The following is a 20,092-nucleotide window of genomic DNA, read 5'->3' on the forward strand; positions in this document are numbered from 1 at the left end:
GGGCCGGGATCGACCTTTCAAGATTTGTTGATATTTTGTAGGATTTTGAGACTTGCAAATAGACTTTGGGTTGGGTTCAGTGCTGTTGTAAGGTATTTGTACATATAGCTTTCTTTCTTAATTATTTTTTTTTCCTTTGTAATGAGTGAACATTATTATGTTTGTATTTTCAGTTGGCTACGCAATATACTGCTGTAGCCAAAACGAGTTTGTCAATTGGGGACATGTTTTTAATTTGGTATGTTTTAGTTGTTGTGTTCTCCCCGTGTTTGTTTATTTTTAGAAATGACACAAAAAAAGAGAGAAAAAGCTTAAATTTGTAATACAGATTTGAAACATTTGGACGTTTTCTATAGCAAGAGATGTTATATCCCTGCAATTTACAATTTGAGCAAATAAACCTCTTAAACAGTTCTTCTGTTTCTGTTTTTTCTCTCTTATATATATATACACACACATGCATTGATACACGCATTAATATAGGAACTAATTCAAGGCAGCAGAATCGATGTGTCACCTAAGATCGGTATTAGACTAGTGATGCCTAACTGGAGCCAAAATGGCAGCGTTGTTTTATTTTCAAACATCATCTGTACTCGAGTGACTTAATCAACCAGGCATCTAATCGTTTATAACATTTCCATTATCTTAAGATAACATTTCCATTATCTTCACAAGTACTTTCGTTTTGAGCATGTTTGTTCCATGTCGTCTTTAAGAGGACAGCGGGACTGTGAATGACAAGAACCGGCCCGTTCAGTCTGGGTAAGTAGAAACACAATTTAAACGAGTAGCGCGACAAATATGCTTTACTGCGCGCGGCGTCAGTTAATACTTTGTTCCACATTTTCCTGCGGTTTTGAAACAATGTTGCCAAAACCCGCCTATATGATAGAGAAAACAGGGCAGTGCGACAGTCGTACCTGTCAACTATGTTACAGTGACAGTATGTTCAATTGTGTTTAACCGTTATTAGGTTTAAATACGCAGTGGTTATTATCATACTGGACTGCTGTTTTTCTGGATAATTGCAGTGCCCGCCCATGTTCACACAGTATTCCCACTATATATCAGCTTGTTGAGAATAGCAAATAATACAAAAAAATGATACGCGTGTTATGAAAGGGACGTTATAGCCTAGAATACGTTAGCATTTGATTGTAAGAAGAAAAATCAAACATTTAATGAATAATAAACTATTTACGATGTGCACACATTATCATACTGTAAACGCATGTAAAAAGTGTTTTCAAATGCTGACATTTTGATATGCTATCTTATTTCAATGGTTGTTGTTGGTATATTTGACTGTGATGCAATGGGCTTTGTGTTTTTCAGTGTTTTCCACCCCATTCTCTATTGGCGACAATGAGAGATCCCCTACAATAGTTGTTGCAAATGAAAATGGAGGATATGTCTCTGTCAGGCCTGGATAACACCAAGCTAGAGGTAAAGGATTACAGAGAATGGGTCTCATTTATGAAACATGCAGAACAGTATATATATATATTTTTGTTATTCTAAAAAACTAAATTCCTAAATAAAAACGGTTCATCTGAATGCATCTGTTTACTTAAGAATGGTTTAATCCAAGCTCACCACTAAAATTCACATTGTCAGAGACAAAAATGTTAATGTGTGTGCGCTTTAGGCCAGGCCCCAAAAGTAGTCTGTGTCATAAGAAATATGATTTCATATGATCAGTTTAACTCGTATGATTTTTTTTGTTGTTGTTTTTTTGTAGGCCTTGGCTCATGACGTTTACTCTGACCTAGTGGAAGATGCCTGTTTAGGGCTGTGCTTTGAGGTGCACAGGGCAGTCAAACAGGGCTATTTCTTCCTGGACGACACGGACCAAGAAAGTATGAAGGATTTCGGTTAGTCAATCACAGTGTAACACAAAAATACACAAATTCATTATTCCTAAAGCCTGCGATGCATGCTTTTGAAATGTGTCTCTAGTTTACTGTATGCTCTCATATTGATATAGAAATAGTGGACCAGCCAGGTGTAGACATCTTCGGTCAGGTGTACAACCAGTGGAAGAATAAGGAGTGCGTGTGTCCCAACTGCAGTCGGAGTATCGCGGCCTCTCGCTTTGCTCCTCATCTGGAGAAGTGTCTCGGGATGGGCCGCAACAGTAGCCGAATAGCCAACCGCAGGTCAATGGACTGTGAAGGCACACTATTTAGCTCACTTATACATGTAAATTAACATGAACATTTGTGTTAACTAACATTAACAAAGGTTAATACATGCTGTAAGAATATTATTGCTCATTGTTAGTTCATGTTAGTTAATAATGCATTAAGTAATGTTAACAAATAAGTGTTTCCTTTAAAATGAGTTTAGCTTTTTCTCATAGACATTATTCGATAAAGGGAATGCTTAAAGGAATATTTGACCAGAATTATTTACTCACCCTAATATCATTACAAATCTGTATGCTGTTATTTTTTTCCTTATTGTTTTTTATTTCTATGTGATTTTGTTCAATTGACACATACTGGTGGGAAAATATGAAAAGTTGGGTGTGGGGGGGACACATATCTAACCATTATTTTCCAAAGATAACACATGGACTTTCTGCCAGATGAAGAGATTTTGTTGTCCCCTGAGGGAAATTTCTTGTGAAGGTTCAAAGCATTTTATGCTCTTTTTACAGAATAGCCAGCAGCAACAACACAAGCAAGTCAGAAAGTGATCAGGAAGACAATGACGATATCAATGACAACGACTGGTCCTATGGTTCAGAAAAGAAAGGTGATCTTATCCAGTCTGTCTTTCTTTTTTCCCCTCACTTCCCCCACACCACATTTTGCCTCCAAATGTGCCTCATTGTTTTATTTTACTTAATGAATCCTTGATTTCAATAATCACTAATAACAGTTTATTAACCTCTTATTTTCACAGCCAAGAAGAGAAAGTCAGAAAAGGTATACAACTTTTTTTGAGACATGCACTTGTTAGAAATGCAAGCCAAATATTCTAAATTATAATACATTCATTTTGTATGTTTGTAAATGTAAAAAAAAAGTATAATAATTAAATATTGAAAATGGTATTAAAATAAATCTTTGTGTATCTTAGAATCCAAACTCTCCCAGGAGATCCAAATCCCTAAAGCACAAGAATGGTGGGTTTTATTCTGATTGAATTTAGCAGTTGTTTATCCACTTAGTGCACTATTTGACAGACGTCAGGCTTCACTTGAACATGTTACGAGTGTCTTTTTGTCTCACTGCAGGAGAGCTTAGCAGTAGTGTAAATCCAGACCTGTACAAGGTGAGATGGTTAGCTAAAGTATTTTAACATGTATAACTTTGGTCATCATCGCTTACACTGTTGCATTAATAACTGTAGTATTACAGCAATATTGTTTCACTTTCCCACTCATGTAGTATAACTACAGCTCTGGCATTAGTTATGAGACTTTGGGACCCGAGGAGCTGCGATCCATACTGACCACGGTAAGCAGCTCATTCTTAGACTATTTACCATTCAATATATTTTCCTTACAAATTAAAAATAAATGCTAACAAAAATTTAAATAATAATAAATTCCAGAGTAGATGCTCATCAGTTACCTACACATTGTGTTTAGGCTTACAAATAAAAGTCGTATAATTAACACATCCTTTATTTATTAATTACAGTGGAAATAAAATCTTAATTTAATTAATCTTCAAAAAATGTATTCTTAAAAATAAATTATTAATTTTGTTTATTTATGTAATATCATATCTTCTATTTCGACTCTTGCCATTTTTTTTCAACATATAGCTGTTTCAGTTTATAATGCAGGTAAATTCAAACCTTTATTATGTTTTAAGAATATATATCTGACTAAATAATACTTGTATTGTGGTGTGACAATTAAAGTTTTTTTTGTGTTTTGTCAACCCAAATTATTTTATATGGATTCAGTGGTAAATTCGTGTAAAGTGTAATCAAACATTTCTCTATATTAGACCAATAAGAAGGGCAATAAACTGATAGTTTGACCGTTCACAATTATTAGGATCAGCTGGTAAATGTGCCTCTTTGACCAATATTTGACCACTTTTCAGAAGTGGTACCTTCCCCCTTTTGTCATTTACAAAACCCACCAAAATCAAATTTCAATGATTTTTTTTTTTTAAATTTCATCATTTCAGTGATTTATTTATTTTTGTTAATATTGTGTTAAATAAGTATTCAGTTTCAGTGCAGATGTCTTGCCTGCTATCATTACATTGTATTATTGTATTTATTACACCATCTATCAGCCACATTGGTCATCCACTACAGTTTCCCCCTTGCTAACAGGCCTTCTTTTTCCTCAGCAATGTGGGGTTGTATCAGAGCACACAAAGAAGATGTGTACTCGGTAAGAATTCAATCCATATTTGTGAACTAATAACTAAAGGAAATCATAAAAAAAAAAAAAACATCTGTGATTTATTCTTACAAATGCACACTGTGGTACACTCAGTCTACTGACATTTAGAGCTTCTTTCCATTACCTTATTGACTATGAAAGAGCAGTCACCAAGTTTGTCTTTCCTTGGCCAGCAGAAAAAGTAAGTATTTTTCCACAGCAGGCATATATTATGACTATGAGGAATAAAAACTTGCTGCTGAAGGCCGAAACATCTGTGAAACCAGTCTAGGAGATTTAAGGGCTTTGCACATGCTTAAACCTGGGTTATAGTCTTTTTAAAACCCTGTTAACACTGCTTTTAACCTTGAATTAAGCAACATTTAGATGGAGAACTGTTTATAGTTTATTTTTTTACTTAAGTACCTATGAACATATTTGGATAACAAAAAAGAGGAGAAGATTGATTTAATTAGTCATTGAAAAAAAAATCATTAGAATGACATATTTGACAGCAAGAAGGTAAATAAATGAATAAAATGAAATCCTTTTGGAGTGTACCATTCCTCTAATGAATCCTGTGTCATGTGATCAGAAGTAAGGTGAATGGTACAGTCAGGTGGACAGTTTTTCACTGTTAAATTTTGAGAATGTGTTATGTATTATTAGTGTGTGTGTGTGTGTGTGTGTCAGTTTTTCACTGTTAAGTTCTGAGTATGTGTTATGTATTATTAGTGTGTGTGTGTGTGTACTGCTTTAGAGCCAAAGATTGATTGTGCATGTGATGTGTGAACACATGATCATTTCCATTTACACAAATGAAAAAGATCATGTTATGTTGGGACTGATTTTAAGGAACACAACTGGCAACTCCATATAAACCCCAATTTTTTGATTGGTGTCCACTTCTCAGTTTTCTTACCCGTGTCATTCCAAATTGTACATAAGAGTACACTGTTTCCCAATTGGATGGTCATGGGTTGTTTTAAAGCACTGCCTGTTTTTACAAAGCAAGAGACTTTTTGAACATCAGCCAGCACTGAAACCCCTTTCCCTAATTGCTAATATCTAACCCTAGAGTATATTTGAATCCTGCTGCCGGTGTTCACCTAGTCTCTTGCCCCGTCATTGTCTCTGGTGCAGTGCGTAATGCCAAGTTGTGTCCTGGCAGGTCCCAGCGGTGTCCCCAGCACACGGACGAACAGAGGAGGGCAGTCAGGGTCTTCCTCCTTGGGCCGTCCGCGTGAGTTTCTCCCCTTTTCCCAAACCCTCACCCTGACAGAAAAGAATCAATATACCGGTACCCAACTGCTTTCCTTTCCTTCCCTCTCTTAATATACCTCTTTTTCATCAAGCTCGTGATGAGTTTTCAGCAGCTGTCCAAACAAAAAATAGTAAAACACTAATAGGTCCTAGTATTGAGACCTGAGGCACATCAGCTTAGTCTGCTGTGTTTTTTTGTTTTGTTATGTGTGTTGTGAAGGGTAACATTTTACAATGAGGTTTTATTATTTAACATAAGTTAATTACATTAGTTAATACTAACTAAGAATTTATAATACAAACATTTATTAACCTTAGTTATTGTAAATTTCAGCATTTACTAATGCTTATTTTAAAATCAAAAGTTGTATCTTAATATTAGTTAATGCATTGTGAACTAAAGACTGGACTACACTACACAACAAGATTTTTTGCCCTAATTTGCATTCTGGAGGAGTCAACATAAGTTGAGGAAAGCCAGAGTGACTGCAGATTTTGGGCAGTCAAAGTTGACAGATTTCACAGAAAATGGCGTAGCGTATGATGGGCACAGACTTTTAGCTTAATACTATGATTCAATGTAGTCGGAGGATATCTAACATGTGTGATATTTTGAGCTGATTTTAGAAAACATTGTTTTCATTTGATATGCGTTCAGATATTAATTGTAGTGTATTCCAGACTTAACTTGAAAAGAAATGAAGAGCAACTATTTTTTATTAATAAAGGTTAATAATTCTAATAAATGTAAAATAAAAAAAATGTATTACTCATTGTTAGTTCATGTTTGCTAATGCATTAGCTAATGTTAACAAATGAGACCTTATCTTAGAGTGTTACCACCGCAGTGATTTTATCCATAGTTATGTTCAGTTTAAATGATGATGACCTGCTCAAGCTTTGTTTTCCTTTTTCATGAAAAAGCCCAATTTTACTAGTCATCTTCATTCGTTAACTCGGCATAATATTTCCATAATCTCAAGCTTTTGTGGACTCATTTATAGTAATGCACATGCACATCACAGATTTTGTCATCAAGAGCAAGTTAGAAAAGGTTATTAAGCTTCACAGTTTTAACAATTATTCAATCTGCAGTTTTAACTTGTAGAATAATGGGTGACAAAGGAAACTATGTTTGATCATCAGCAAATGTCTCTTTAGTTTTGAGATCTTTTGGTTGTTTCTTTGAACTGGGGTTCTTGGTAAACCATGTCCTTGTTCGGTATTTGTCATTTTGTATTAATATCCTGCTTCCTGTTTGATAGATCGACACTACCCAACTCTGATTCAATGCTGGAAAACGATAGCTATGATGCCCCTGATGGCCAGCTCATCATGTCCCGCCTCCAATGGGACGGCTCCTCTGATATCTCACCATCAGACTCTGCATCTTCAAAAGCTAGTGAGTTTTTCAAAAACAACATGCTCTTATATTTTCCCCTTTTTCTTTTTCACTTATTCGCCGTCTCATTCTCAGGCACCAATAACTCTGAATCTAAGAGACCTAAGAAAAAGAAGAAGCCCAGCACGCTGTCTATGGCTTCTGCTGGAGGTGGAGGAGAGAGGGACAAAGGGCAGGAGCGAGAGAGAGGAGACAGAGAGAGGGTAGCAGGCGGCGGGAGCGGTAGCGGTAGCAGCAGCTCCCAGAATGCACTGGGCTTGTCCAGTCGTAAAAAGCGACCAAAACTGCCAGTTCCTCCAGCCCCCAGCATCTACGATGATCTGAACTAACGAAACTTGCACACACTTACACACATATTTTCTGATCAGGCCTTATATGATCTCTGGTTTTCACCATTTCAAGGTACATGAACGAGACAAGACAGACTCACTGTTGAATGTGTGTGTAAGAGAAGAAAGGTATGGGCGGCATTTCAGGCATTTGTTTCTTGGGCATATGAGAACATTTGTTACGGCACAGTGTTGCACAGTGAAAAGTGAGTGTTTTGTGACTAAATGTGATTTTTGTATGTGGATGTGAGTTGGAGTGAGAATTTATTTAATTTTTTTTCATTTTGCTATGCAGTTCACTGTCATTGTTATTGCATAGTCTTGTCTATATGTATACATGAGATTTAGGTTTACAGTGACACATGAAAATGTGCCATGGTGTGCATGAGTGAATGGGTTGTTGCAAATATTTTGTTCCTGGTGGCTCATGTAATACAGTCGGTTAATCTGTGCAATGTCCTCTACTGGTTTTAAAGGGTGTCTTTTCATCATATTGTCTTGCTAATGTTACTGCAACCTGTTGATCTCAGCTGCTTTCTGCTACTACTCATACTCTCTTGACAATGTCTTGCTAAATAATGGACTTGTATAGTGCTACGATAGCTTTCTGCCAAATCTGTGGATACACAATCTTTAGCCTTTTGTGTTAAGAATAAGTTAATATTCTTGTTTGTTGTCATGGCTAATTTTTCTTGTTTGATACTACTCTATTTATTTAGTCTGCGCTGTGAATGTTTGTCATTTTTTATAATCATGACTTTTTGATCGAACATGCATTTTCTTGGATTACAAAGTGTAAATGGCCGAAGAGTTAGTGATCTTAGAGCACTTACTATGATATGTTAGATGTCAGCTTGTTTTGTTTGAAATATGTTTGGGTAAAATAATAATTATTTTTTTTGTCAGAAATGCAAATAGTAATTGAAGATGCACTTAAAATGGATAAAATCCAGCCCATATAGACGCCATGTCTTTTTTGGTAAAGTTTTATTTTTGTCACTGAGCTGTTTGTGAATTTTGTTGCTTTAAGTTTAAATAACCTGAGAGCTTTCTATGACTGGGAATGGAAATGTCTGCATGATGGAGGGAAAAACAAAGCATGGTACAACTTACACAGGAAATGCCATTGCTATGGGTGGATGTTTCTTCTGCTATGCTGAGTTATTGCTCTCTTTCTCTCAATGGACTGTAGTATCTCTGTAATAGTCTAAATAAATGTCTCAGGTTTCACAATTTCCTTTCCTTTGTTCTCACAATCATTCTTAAAGAGATTCTGTCATCACTTACTGACAATCATGTAACCAAACCATGTATGACTTTCTTCTATGACTTTTGCCAGCAGCTGTCAGCCTGTAGCCCAAGACTGGTTGCCCACGGAAGCTAAGCAGGGTTGAGCCTGGTCAGTACCTGGATGGGAGACCTCCTGGGAAAACTAGGTAGCTGTAGGAAGAGGTGTTAGTGAGGCCAGCAGGGGATGCTTATCTGGTCTGTGTGTGTCCTCCTAACGCCCCTGTATAGTGACGGGGACACTATACTCTAACAAGCACCGTCCTTCAGATGAGATGTTAAACCAAGGTCTGTGTGGTCATGAAAAATGCCAGGATGTCCTTTGTAAAAAGAGTAGGGGTTTATACCTGGCATCTTGGCCAAATTTGCTCATTGGCCTCTGTATCATCATTGCCCCTCCTAATCATACCCATATATATATATATATATATATATATATATATATATATATATGATTGGCTTCATCTCTGTCTCCTCTCCACCAGTAAGCTGGTGTGTGGTGGGCGTTCTGGCGCAGTATGGCTGCCGCCGCATCATCCAGGTGGACGCTGCACATTGGTGGTGATGATTCCCCTCGAGAAAAGCACTATATAAATGTAACAATTATTATTCTATGGAATATCAAGATATTTTGAGAAATATATTCTTTTTCCATAAACTGGAAATCAATGGGCTTTAAACACATTGTTTGGTGTTTTGCTGAAGAAAGCAATGCATTCAATGGATGTGGATAAGCACAACAACTTTTTTTTTTTTTTCAAAGATAAGCTATTTTATTTGAATTACTGCATCAAAGCAAAAACAAAATGCATTTTAATTAAAGAGGTGCTGGTTGTCTGTTAAAGCAAGGGTGAGAATACATAGACCAGTTTTCCCCCAAAACCATTTTGGGGTTTCCCCAATTTCTGACAATACTGAGAAAAAGTGTGAGAGTTTTAAGGTTCCTCCATAACTCTCTTGATTTATCTACAGTAAATACATTGCTTATATACAGATTTCATACAGGACAAGAAATGATTTGCTTTGTTATCAGTCACATATGAATTGCCTATTAATGCAGTGAGTTTTAGACTAAAACGGTCCAGATGCTTCTGTGTTGCTTGCATGTAAAATCTTCAAGTATGAAACTCCTAATTGATTACTATGAGTTGTAACTAGCAGCAGACATGCTGAACCAGACTGTCATGTAAAAACAAGTTTGAAATAAATACAGATTTCAGAATACCTGGCAAAAGAAAAGAAAAACATCCTTCAATAACAAACATCAAAAATCAGATGAGTAAATCAAAAAGGAAATTGATGTCTCACAACATCTGCTAACTGATACATCACATCTGTTGTTATTTGTGCAATAAGACTGATCATATGACTTTTTTTCTACAACAGATGATAGTGGTGCTAATACCGGTGAAGATGAGACACATTAAGTGATAAAAACCATCAGCTGACTGCAATTCCTCTAAAATAAAAGACCGGTCAGACATGGGATCCTAACTTCTCTTTACAGAGAGAAGCTACACTTTAGGCTGAGATTAAATAATTATAAAGCTATTTTTTTTCTCCAAGAAGCTAAATTATACAGCAGTGTTGCTGCTCACACAGCTGAAAGCACTAGCACACACTCTCACCTCACACACGACTTCAGTCGTCTAAATGGCACCAGAACCCTCGAGGGCTCCCTGAGAACTTTCTCGGCTACCACTGACTGCTTATTTTCACGTCCTGTCGTTTCGTCTTCCTAATATTGGCAGAATTCGTCCTCTCATCGACTGTGCATGCCGAAGATGAGGAAGCTAAAGAAGACCGTGACCCCAACCAAAGAGATGGTGGCCGGGGCAGTGAACAGCTGGCGGTAGTTGATTCGGAAGTACCAGACCACGGCAAGCAGCACCACGAACACGGGGATCACCAGGCTTCCTGTGCTGAGAGCCAGGCCGGCCGACCGCAGCCCCCCGCTGAGCATGGAGCCTCTCCCGGCTCGAGGGTTCTCCTCTGCGGACGCCTCACGCAGCGCCTGGGCTTGAGAGATGTGACAGTGCAGCACGCTGTTATGGGTGATGTTGAGGGACAGGAGAGAGCGCTGGGGGTCCTGCAACAGCTGGCCCTGGTAGATGAGCTTAATCTGATGTTCACGGCCAGAGAAGTACTTACTGAGAGAAAGAGAGGGAGAGAAATCAGAACCAAACTAGAGTGAGAGGCAAGACGCTTACATGCTTTGTTTGTGCAATTGAGCAACATGTTTATTCATTTTGCAATCTCACACTGTCTTGTGACTTGCAAGTGTAATAGTATTAAAACAGACATTATGATGCGTCTCTGATTTAAACTTCAGTGGCAAAAAATTGAATACAGCTGACTAAGATGGTAAAGTGGACACTGGACAGCAGCAACACATTGTGTACTACTCGTCTGCGAAACAATGCATAAAGAATTTTGTTTAATAAATCTTATTTTATAGCAATAAATGTTGACAAACAAAATGTAAACATTTAAAATTACACTGCTGTTCAAAAGTTTGGGTAAGATCAAGAACGTTGTTACAAAAAAATCTTTCTATTCATCAAAGAATTCTGAAATAAATGCATCAGGTTTCCACAAAAACGTTAAGCAGCACATTGATATTAATAAGAGGAAATGTTTCTTGAGCAGCAAATCATCATATTAGAATGATTTCTGAAGGATCATGTGACACTTAAGACTGGAGTAATGATCCTGAAAATTCAGCTTTGCCATCACAGAAATAAATTACAATTACACAGAAATAATTTATTTAAATTTTAATAACATTTTACAATATTATGTTTTTTTTTAATGTATCTTTAGGCAAATACGTGTAGCCTTGGTGGGGATAAGAAACATCTTTCAAAAAAAAATATTTAATTACTCAGTAATAGCAAGATAGTTTGGGACCAAATGTTGGTTTGTAGATATTAATCAACTTACATTTAAAGAAAAACCTTCACCAAAAATGGCCTTGAGTTGGTAAGGTTGATTTCTCCCCCAAAATCCATTCAATTCATCAATTCCAAATTCTGTTTCAGCTATTCATTTGCATCATCATTTAAACATTTTCATTAAAATGGATCGTGGCTGTTTGGTTGAAATGACGGCTTCTAAAAAATACCCCTTTTCTTTAATTTCAGTGGAAATACATACAAATCAAGGTATATATTGAATATCGTAAAAGGATGAAAAATAGTTTTAATATGTTTTGCACAGTCCAAGTTCTGCAACGACTCAAATCTTCATGCATAAGAGACAGTACTGAAGTACCTTCAAAGTGCTTATTTTTCATTAAGCTCATTAAGTTTTATTACATTATAATGGAATTCACCATATAGGCCTATTAATTAACATAACCTTAAGTTTAAAACAGACTTTAAACAAAGTAGGTTTAATGCTGGTACAGCAGACATAAAAATCAGATGTCTTTAATCAAATTTTTTTTTTTTCCTACAGCTGACAGACTGAGCATTGCGATTTCTCCCATTCATACGCAAGATCATAACTAGGATTTTTTTCACTACTTCCTGTGTGTGTTTGACTCACCTCTTCAGCAATCCAACAGTGTCCTGCGGTCTGAGCACTGCCAGCTCCTCAGTGTCATTTAGAAACTTCAGTCTCACCGTGATGCTGGTGGCCTCGTCCTCGGACTCCTCTTCCATCCCCTCTTCATTTTCATCACCTTGAACATAGCTCACTTTCTTCCTCCCACCCTGAATATCCAGCAGCTCTTCTCCAGGCACATCATCTCCCCCATCCGGCCTGCCCTCGCCCTCTTCTTGTTTCTCCTCCTCTGTGGGCTCCTCGTCCGGCTGCTCGCTGGGCTCTGAGCTGGGAGGGGAGCTTGCATAACTGTCGTGTCCCCCAAGGCCAATGAGGGAGGCGTGGGCGCCTACGGTAAGAATGGTCCCCAGAATGTGATCTCCACGGTCAGCCACGTGGGTAGACAGCCAGGCAAGAACCAGGGCCAGGAACAGGACGACCACACCACCCAAAGCCGTAGCCTCCTCCCCAAGCCCGTCAAGCACAGTTAGAGCACACACCGCCATCCCAGCCCCTCTCTACCTGAGCACACAGGTAAGAGAAAGATCAAGTCAACATAGAACGCAATCACAAGCCATTTTACTTCTGTATTGTGACATATTTCTAAGTTGAATAAGATATTCAACAATACTAAATACTGTTACAATACATTATCCAATCAGATAACACGGCTCAGTGATGTCATCCAAAGAGGAAGGATGTATCAGAGGCAAACATTTTTTTCCCTTTGAAAGTATTTTATAATAATACCAGGAGAGTGCATTAAGAAAGCAAATAGTTCAAATAGAATTTCATGTTGACTTTAAAGAAGACTTCTTAGTCTTGGTGAACTAAAACTGATAGAAACATCTACAGTAGTGTGTTGCGTGGATCGTAAAGATCCTTAACTCTGTTATCTAACATTAAGCGACACACTTCTTAACTGCATTAGACAATAAGCCCGGTGACACAAAGTACTGAGTGTCATATAACTTACTTTTCTTTGAAAGTAAACACAAATGTGGTACTGCATTAAAACTATAATTTCCCTCTGTAATGGTATATATTAGCTCATTAGTTTGAAACACACTGTTATCAGACAGTTTGAACCTTCGTTTAGATGTTCGCTAGCGGTTTCGCTAAAGCCATGAACCTTTAACAAACATTCACTGTTACACATTTAATGTCGCCCACAGGGAATAAAACAGCGTTACAGTCTATATTAAACACAAATGAGACGGAAAAACGAGCAGAAAATATATTTAATAAAAAAAAATGATCTTTGTTTTGTCTGTCTGGAAGGGAAGGCAGCTGCTAATCATGTAGCGGTGATATAGGACGACCTTGATTCGCGAGTTTTAACAGAACACTTGTCCTCTAAACATGTATTACAGCACGTTTACCTTCTCCTACTTCAGATCATTCTGGATCGACGCTGTTTTAATCCCTACGCCAGTTGAAAGACGCAACACTTCGCATAGAAATAAATAAACACACGTACAATCTCACGCGCACGCGCACAGCTGAGGCTCAGCTAGTGTAGGGTGGTCACGTGGTTGGCAAAACATTCAGTGATTGTGTGAAACCAAAGTCTGCTCTTTGGTGAAAACAACGTAGCCTAATGCTCAATATCTCACTTCTACCTTAAATAAATAAGTAAACAAATAAACAAAACAAAAAATGTAAAAACCCACTTGTGTAATGGGGAAAATCACAAGGTTTCAGGATTGCATGCAAATTCTGGGACAGATACATTTTTTATGTTTTTGGTATTTAAAATATTTTTGAAAAATTAATTCTTGAAAAAAAATTGTGTGACAGTTCTTTGTCAGGAGCTTTAGTGTGTTGTTGCTTTAGTGTGTGTGGTTTACAATAAATAAAGAGCAATAACTGTTTATAGATTTTGATACATCATCAAAGCTGCAATAATACATTCAGTTAGTGCTGATCTTATTCTCATTTCATTGTTTATTTCACATTGCGAGGACAGCCATTGGCACATTTTCAAGCACTATCCATCGATCAATATCACTATCAATATTACATTTGAAGTGCCTTATTTCTGTATTTCAAGTCACAGAGGGCGTCTCAGTTTGAGGCCATGCTCTGACAGCCAGAGACCCCACTGGTCCATAATCCATCCTTGACTTAGCTTCTTTTGTCAAGAGGTGTCTAGGGATCTAAAACTATCAGCCAGACATACATTTTTAACAATGTATGTATTTATCACAGATGATAAATATAGTTTGTAAAAAAAAGAAAGAAAGAAAAGTTCAGCCCACTGTTTCCAGTCAGCTTTTTTTTTTTTTTTCTAAGAGTGGAGCTCAACAGGGCTGTCCGTCATTATGCAGCAGTAGATAATCTTTTAAAGTGCTGGGGATGTTGAGCTGGACTATTGCGAAGTGACACAGTGGCCCCAGGTGGAGACGCAGCGCACAGCGGCAGAGGTGCTGAAGAGAGCGAGGCTGACCACTCATCCGTCTGACCGCATCGAAGAAAGACTGATGCTCCTGACAGTACAATACATTTTTTTTCATTAGGATATTAGTTTCTGAATGTCAGTCTCTCTCTCTCTCTCTCTCTCTCTCTCTCTCTCTCTTAGTTTAGGGTCAGTATTGAAGAAAGAAGGAAGGAAAGAAAGAAAGAAAGAAAGAAAGAAAGAAAGAAAGAAAGAAAGAAAGAAAGAAAGAAAGAAAGAAAGAAAGAAAGAAAGAAAGAAAGAAAGAAAGAAAGAAAGAAAGAAAGAAAGAAAGAAAGAAAGAAAGAAAGACTTTTATTCTACAAGGACACATTAAAATGACCAAAAAAGACATTTACAATTTCCCAATTAAAACAAATGCTGTTCTTTTGAACTTTCTATTAATCAAAGAATCATATTAGTAATCATAACAGTATTCAATAATATAAAGAAATGTTTGAGAATTAAATCATCATATTAGAATGATTTCTGAAGGATCATGTGACACTGAAGACTGAAGTAATGATGCCGAAAATTCAGCTTTGTCATCACAGGAATAAATTACATTTTAAAATATTTTCAATTAGAAAACAGTTACAGTATATGTAAAAATCTTATAGACTCTAAACTTTTTAATGGTAGTATATATTTCTATATAGCAAAATATTTGAAATTATCTAAACTATGCTATTCAAATCAATGTATATGTCTACATGCTTATTGTATGTTAACAAATTGTGCCAAACACATTTGCTTCTGCTTTTAATTCATATTAGATGTTGATCCGTCTACAAATCCTAACTGAGAACGTATTAATTCTCCTGATCTATGCAGCATAACATTTTTGGAATGTGATTTATTTATTTTAGAGACCTTCAGTCGTTCCTCTGGTGTGTCCTTTAACCACTCCTCACAAGCTGGGACGACCGCATAGCAATTCAGCATTACCTCCAAAGTGGCAGGAGAGAGGAGGCAGAGTTTCAGCATCTGAGATTTACACACGCAGATAAATAAATTAAGGATTCGTACCAAAGGGTAGGTAGTAGGCAGGCTAAAGGTATAGGACACACAACAATCTGCACTTACTCTAGGGGAGGACGGCTGTGCTCCATAGTTAAGAAGAGATTGGACCACAACCTCTGGCTGCTGGTCTGGGTAATCCTCTACTACCTGGCAAAACAGAGAGAGAAGAAGTCAACCATCAGCTTCACACTTACTGTAATTCTTCCGGATCAGACCTTGCCTTCCCTTTACAAATTTCAGTTTTGGGGTAAACCGTTTCAATAAAAAGTGCTCTTTATATTTTGATACTGTCTCTGTGAAAATCAACATCTGAAAACATCTCTATCCCATCATCATCCCACCTGCAGCAGGCAGTCCATGGGTGTGTATCCGGCACAGTTAGCTATGTCCGCGCGAGCCCCATGTTCCAGCAGCAGTTTAACAATGCGGGGACAACAGTTTCCACAGGCATTATGCAGGGCCGTGTGCTTTTTCCTCCCAGCAGTCTGTGCGTCGGCCCCGGCTGCTAGCAGCTTCTGGACAATACGCAGATACCGTCCTGCATCTGCGGGCCTCTCCGCCCCAGCGCAGGCTGCATTCAAGGGTGTCTCACCCTCTTGGGTCTGAGCCGTCACGTCCCCTCCAGAGGACAGGAAGAGCTCCACGTGGTCCTCTAGACCTCTCCTGCAGGCCACGTGAAGGGGGGTGAGACATGAGTCACGCTGGGCCGCGTTCACCAATGCACCACTGGTCACCAAGTGCTCCGCACACCTGCAGGGCAGATAAGAGTGTGACTGATGTCTTTATTACTGTGCGCAAGAGGTGAAATAAGAAACATGTCAATTTCATTCCAGCACGGTATGACGGTATGCAGTATAAATCACCCTTGTTGTACGGAAAACAAAGGCTCTGACATCCTGCAAAAGATCTCCTTTTGTGTTTTACAACAGAAAGACAGAATGACATAAAGGGTTGAGTAAATGGAGATATTTTCATTTTTGGTTGAATTATACAGTACCGTTCAAAAATTTGGGGTTTGTGAGATTTTTTTATGTTTTTGAAAGTCTCTTCTCCTCACCAAGACTGCATTTATTTGACCAAAAATACAGTAGAAAAGCGAGATATTTTGAAATATTATTACATTTTAAAATAACAGTTTTTAATTTGAATATATTTAAAAAAAAAAAAAAATATATATATATATATATATATATATATACACTCACCGGCCACTTTATTAGGTACACCTGTCCAACTGCTCGTTAACACTTAATTTCTAAGCAGCCAATCACATGGCGGCAACTCAGTGCATTTAGGCATGTAGACATGGTCAAGACAATCTCCTGCAGTTCAAACCGAGCATCAGTATGGGGAAGAAAGTTGATTTGAGTGACTTTGAACGTGGCATGATTGTTGGTGCCAGAAGGGCTGGTCTGAGTATTTCAGAAACTGCTAATCTACTGGGATTTTCACGCACAACCATCTCTAGGGTTTACAGAGAATGGTCCGAAAAAGAAAAAACATCCAGTGAGCGGCAGTTCTGTGGGCGGAAATGCCTTGTTGATGCCAGAGGTCAGAGGAGAATGGCCAGACTGGTTCGAGCTGATAGAAGGGCAACAGTGACTGAAATAACCACTCGTTACAACCGAGGTATGCAGCAAAGCATTTGTGAAGCCACAACACGCACAACCTTGAGGCGGATGGGCTACAACAGCAGAAGACTCCACCGGGTACCACTCATCTCCACTACAAATAGGAAAAAGAGGCTACAATTTGCAAGAGCTCACCAAAATTGAACAGTTGAAGATTGGAAAAATGTTGCCTGGTCTGATGAGTCTCGATTTCTGTTGAGACATTCAGATGTTAGAGTCAGAATTTGGCGTAAACAGAATGAGAACATGGAACCATCATGCCTTGTTACCACTGTGCAGGCTGGTGGTGGTGGTGTAATGGTGTGGGGGATGTTTTCCTGGCACACTTTAGGCCCCTTAGTGCCAATTGGGCATCGTTTAAATGCCACGGCCTACCTGAGCATTGTTTCTGACCATGTCCATCCCTTTATGGCCACCATGTACCCATCCTCTGATGGCTACTTCCACCATGTCACAAAGCTCTAATCATTTCAAATTGGTTTCTTGAACATGACAATGAGTTCACTGTACTAAAATGGCCTCCACAGACACCAGATCTCAACCCAATAGAGCATCTTTGGGATGTGGTGGAACGGGAGATTCGCATCATGGATGTGCAGCCGACAAATCTGCAGCAACTGTGTGATGCCATCATGTCAATATGGACCAAACTCCCTGAGGAATGCTTCCAGCACCTTGTTGAATCTATGCCACGAAGAATTGAGGCAGTTCTGAAGGCAAAAGGGGGTCCAACCCGTTACTAGCATGGGGTACCTAATAAAGTGGCCGGTGAGTGTATATATTCCTGTGATCCAAAGTTGAATTTTCAGCATCATTACTCCAGTCTTCAGTGTCACATGATTTTTCCAAAAATGATTGTGATATGCTGATTTGGTGCTCAAGAAACTTTTCTTATTATTATCAATGTTGAAAACAGTTCTGCTGCTAATTATATTTAGGTGGAAACCGTGATACATTTTGTTTTTCAGGATTCTTTGATGAAAAATTTTTTAAGATAAAAATTAGTGCTGTCAAAACGATTAATCAAGATTAATCGGATCTAACATACAAATTTGTAAATATGTTATATATTTACAAACTTTTATGTTAGATCCGATTAATCATGATTAATCGATTTGACAGCACTAACAAATATCTTTTGTCCCATTATAATTCTCTTTACTGTCACTTTTTTGATAAATTTAACACATCCTTAGTGAAAAAAATATTTAAAACAAACTTTTGAACAGTGGTGTGTTTTGTGGAAACCTTGATAAATAGACACAATAGTCTTTTGTAACATTATAAATGCCTTTTATCAATCTAATGCATCCTTGCTGATTTTTTTTTTTTTTTTTTACTTACCCCAAACCTTTAAATGGTAGAGTACCTCATAAAGTCTCAGAAGCAAAGTCAAAATCTTGTCACCATAATGTTTATTAATTAATTTAGTTTGTATGTATTTATTGAGTACTTTTCACATCTTGTTATATCTTCATCTGACCATATTCAGGCCTATACTCACTGATATGTTTCCGCAGCATTGCAGAGATGCAGTGGGGCATTGCCATCGACAGCGAGCAGGTCAGGGTCAGCCCCGTGGTCTAAGAGCAGGCGCACACAGATGTGATGGCCCCCTGAACAGGCATCATGTAAAGCTGTGCGACCGCCTGGGTCTGCATCCACCTCTGCTCCCCTAAACAGCAGCTCCTCGACACAGCCAGAGTGGCCCCTGCTGGCAGCCAGACGCAGTGCAGACGTCTGCTTTATTTTTGAGATGAGAGTCCACATTCCTGCAACAGAATGAGATGAGTGAATTTACCCAAATAACCCTGAACGTATGTGCTTGTGTGTGTTAAAGGGTCCTACCCATCTCCGGGGCCCACACCATCTCCTCATGTACGGTCTCCATCAGTGCATTCACCATGCCTGGCTCTTTGAGGACGGCATACACTCTCTTCATATCTCCACACATGAAGGTATTGTGGATGGCTGGGTCTCGGCACTGTATTTGGGGTGGGGGAGCACGGACCGTCTGGATCCTCTCGTTTCCATGTCGGAGTCTGGGGGCGGCAGGCAGAGGACGCCTCGTCATTGCCCTCCTGTGTGCCAGTGCCCGCCTGGCATCCTCCCAGTCCTGAAGCTCCTGATCCAGCCTTAAGGAGCGCAGAGAAGCAGAACTGAAGGGAAAGGTGTCCCGGGACATCCCAACAAGAGTGTTTGTGCTTAGAAGTGTCCCAGAGTAGTATACCTGGAACAAAAGAGTATTGGCACAGTAGCCTTGTGATGTTAGTGTTTAGGCCTAGTAACTGCACATAGGAATGTTTATAAAGCAGCATGGCTCAATAGTTCAGTACTACCCAGTAAGTTGCAAAAGTGATTTTGTTTATGTATATATGGAACAGACTTCGATATTAAATTAATAACTAGCTCAGACAGTCTACAACAGCTGAGAAGAACAGTGTGAATGGTAAGGTCTTCCTACCTTGAACGTACTTCAAGTTCCGCCTGTATAAGTTCCTCTGCACTTCAATAACCTATGATAAACTCGCGTAAAACATGCGTTTGATATGGAATAGACTATGCTTGTTATATTTGCAATTTCTCTTAATGAAACGACCGCATGTCCTTGCAAGAACGAAGCTGCCTGTCACAAGATATTGTTGACCTGACACACGGTGAAGCTCTGGCTATTAATAGACTAGAATGTGAGCAAATGTGTTCCTGCACTAGCACGGTATCGCCTGTAGATAGCGTATCAAATTATATCACTTCAGGTGTCCTATATGTAAAACACTTACTTACTGGGCCAGATCAATTTGAGGTGTAATTATG

General features: G+C 38.4%; 3 protein-coding genes across 5 annotated transcripts; 1 reads left to right on the forward strand and 2 right to left on the reverse strand.

The window, feature by feature from the left end:
- The first annotated feature begins 524 nt into the window (after positions 1-524).
- atxn7l3a (ataxin 7 like 3a) lies at positions 525-8,587 on the forward strand. 2 transcript variants are annotated; one of them, XM_056239826.1, is made up of 13 exons: positions 525-765; positions 1,339-1,449; positions 1,745-1,877; positions 1,991-2,162; positions 2,666-2,763; positions 2,914-2,936; positions 3,091-3,136; positions 3,248-3,285; positions 3,402-3,470; positions 4,326-4,369; positions 5,532-5,603; positions 6,889-7,025; positions 7,101-8,587. In XM_056239826.1, the coding sequence occupies exons 2-13, from the start codon at positions 1,399-1,401 to the stop codon at positions 7,352-7,354; spliced, it is 1,137 nt and encodes a 378-aa protein (XP_056095801.1). In that variant the 5' UTR covers positions 525-765; positions 1,339-1,398; the 3' UTR covers positions 7,355-8,587. The 2 variants fall into 2 exon arrangements, with proteins under 2 accessions (XP_056095801.1, XP_056095802.1); XM_056239827.1 differs by lacking the exon at positions 5,532-5,603.
- A 1,782-nt stretch (positions 8,588-10,369) lies between these two features.
- tmub2 (transmembrane and ubiquitin-like domain containing 2) lies at positions 10,370-13,715 on the reverse strand. 2 transcript variants are annotated; one of them, XM_056239844.1, is made up of 3 exons: positions 13,570-13,715; positions 12,191-12,709; positions 10,370-10,791 (listed from the first exon to the last, which is right to left on the reverse strand). In XM_056239844.1, the coding sequence occupies exons 2-3, from the start codon at positions 12,691-12,693 to the stop codon at positions 10,404-10,406; spliced, it is 891 nt and encodes a 296-aa protein (XP_056095819.1). In that variant the 5' UTR covers positions 12,694-12,709; positions 13,570-13,715; the 3' UTR covers positions 10,370-10,403. The 2 variants fall into 2 exon arrangements, with proteins under 2 accessions (XP_056095819.1, XP_056095820.1); XM_056239845.1 differs by having other exon boundaries at positions 13,580-13,706.
- Positions 13,716-14,221: 506 nt separating this feature from the next.
- On the reverse strand, positions 14,222-19,648 carry asb16 (ankyrin repeat and SOCS box containing 16). The gene is made up of 6 exons (XM_056239898.1): positions 19,127-19,648; positions 18,783-19,050; positions 15,989-16,397; positions 15,711-15,794; positions 15,498-15,611; positions 14,222-14,676 (listed from the first exon to the last, which is right to left on the reverse strand). The coding sequence occupies exons 1-6, from the start codon at positions 19,461-19,463 to the stop codon at positions 14,491-14,493; spliced, it is 1,398 nt and encodes a 465-aa protein (XP_056095873.1). The 5' UTR covers positions 19,464-19,648; the 3' UTR covers positions 14,222-14,490.
- Positions 19,649-20,092: the final 444 nt, after the last annotated feature.

This window comes from Rhinichthys klamathensis, unplaced genomic scaffold (genome assembly GCF_029890125.1).
Source record: "Rhinichthys klamathensis goyatoka isolate OS25496 unplaced genomic scaffold, OSU_Roscu_1.1 h1tg000571l_1, whole genome shotgun sequence".
Classification (NCBI taxonomy): Eukaryota; Metazoa; Chordata; class Actinopteri; order Cypriniformes; family Leuciscidae; genus Rhinichthys; species Rhinichthys klamathensis.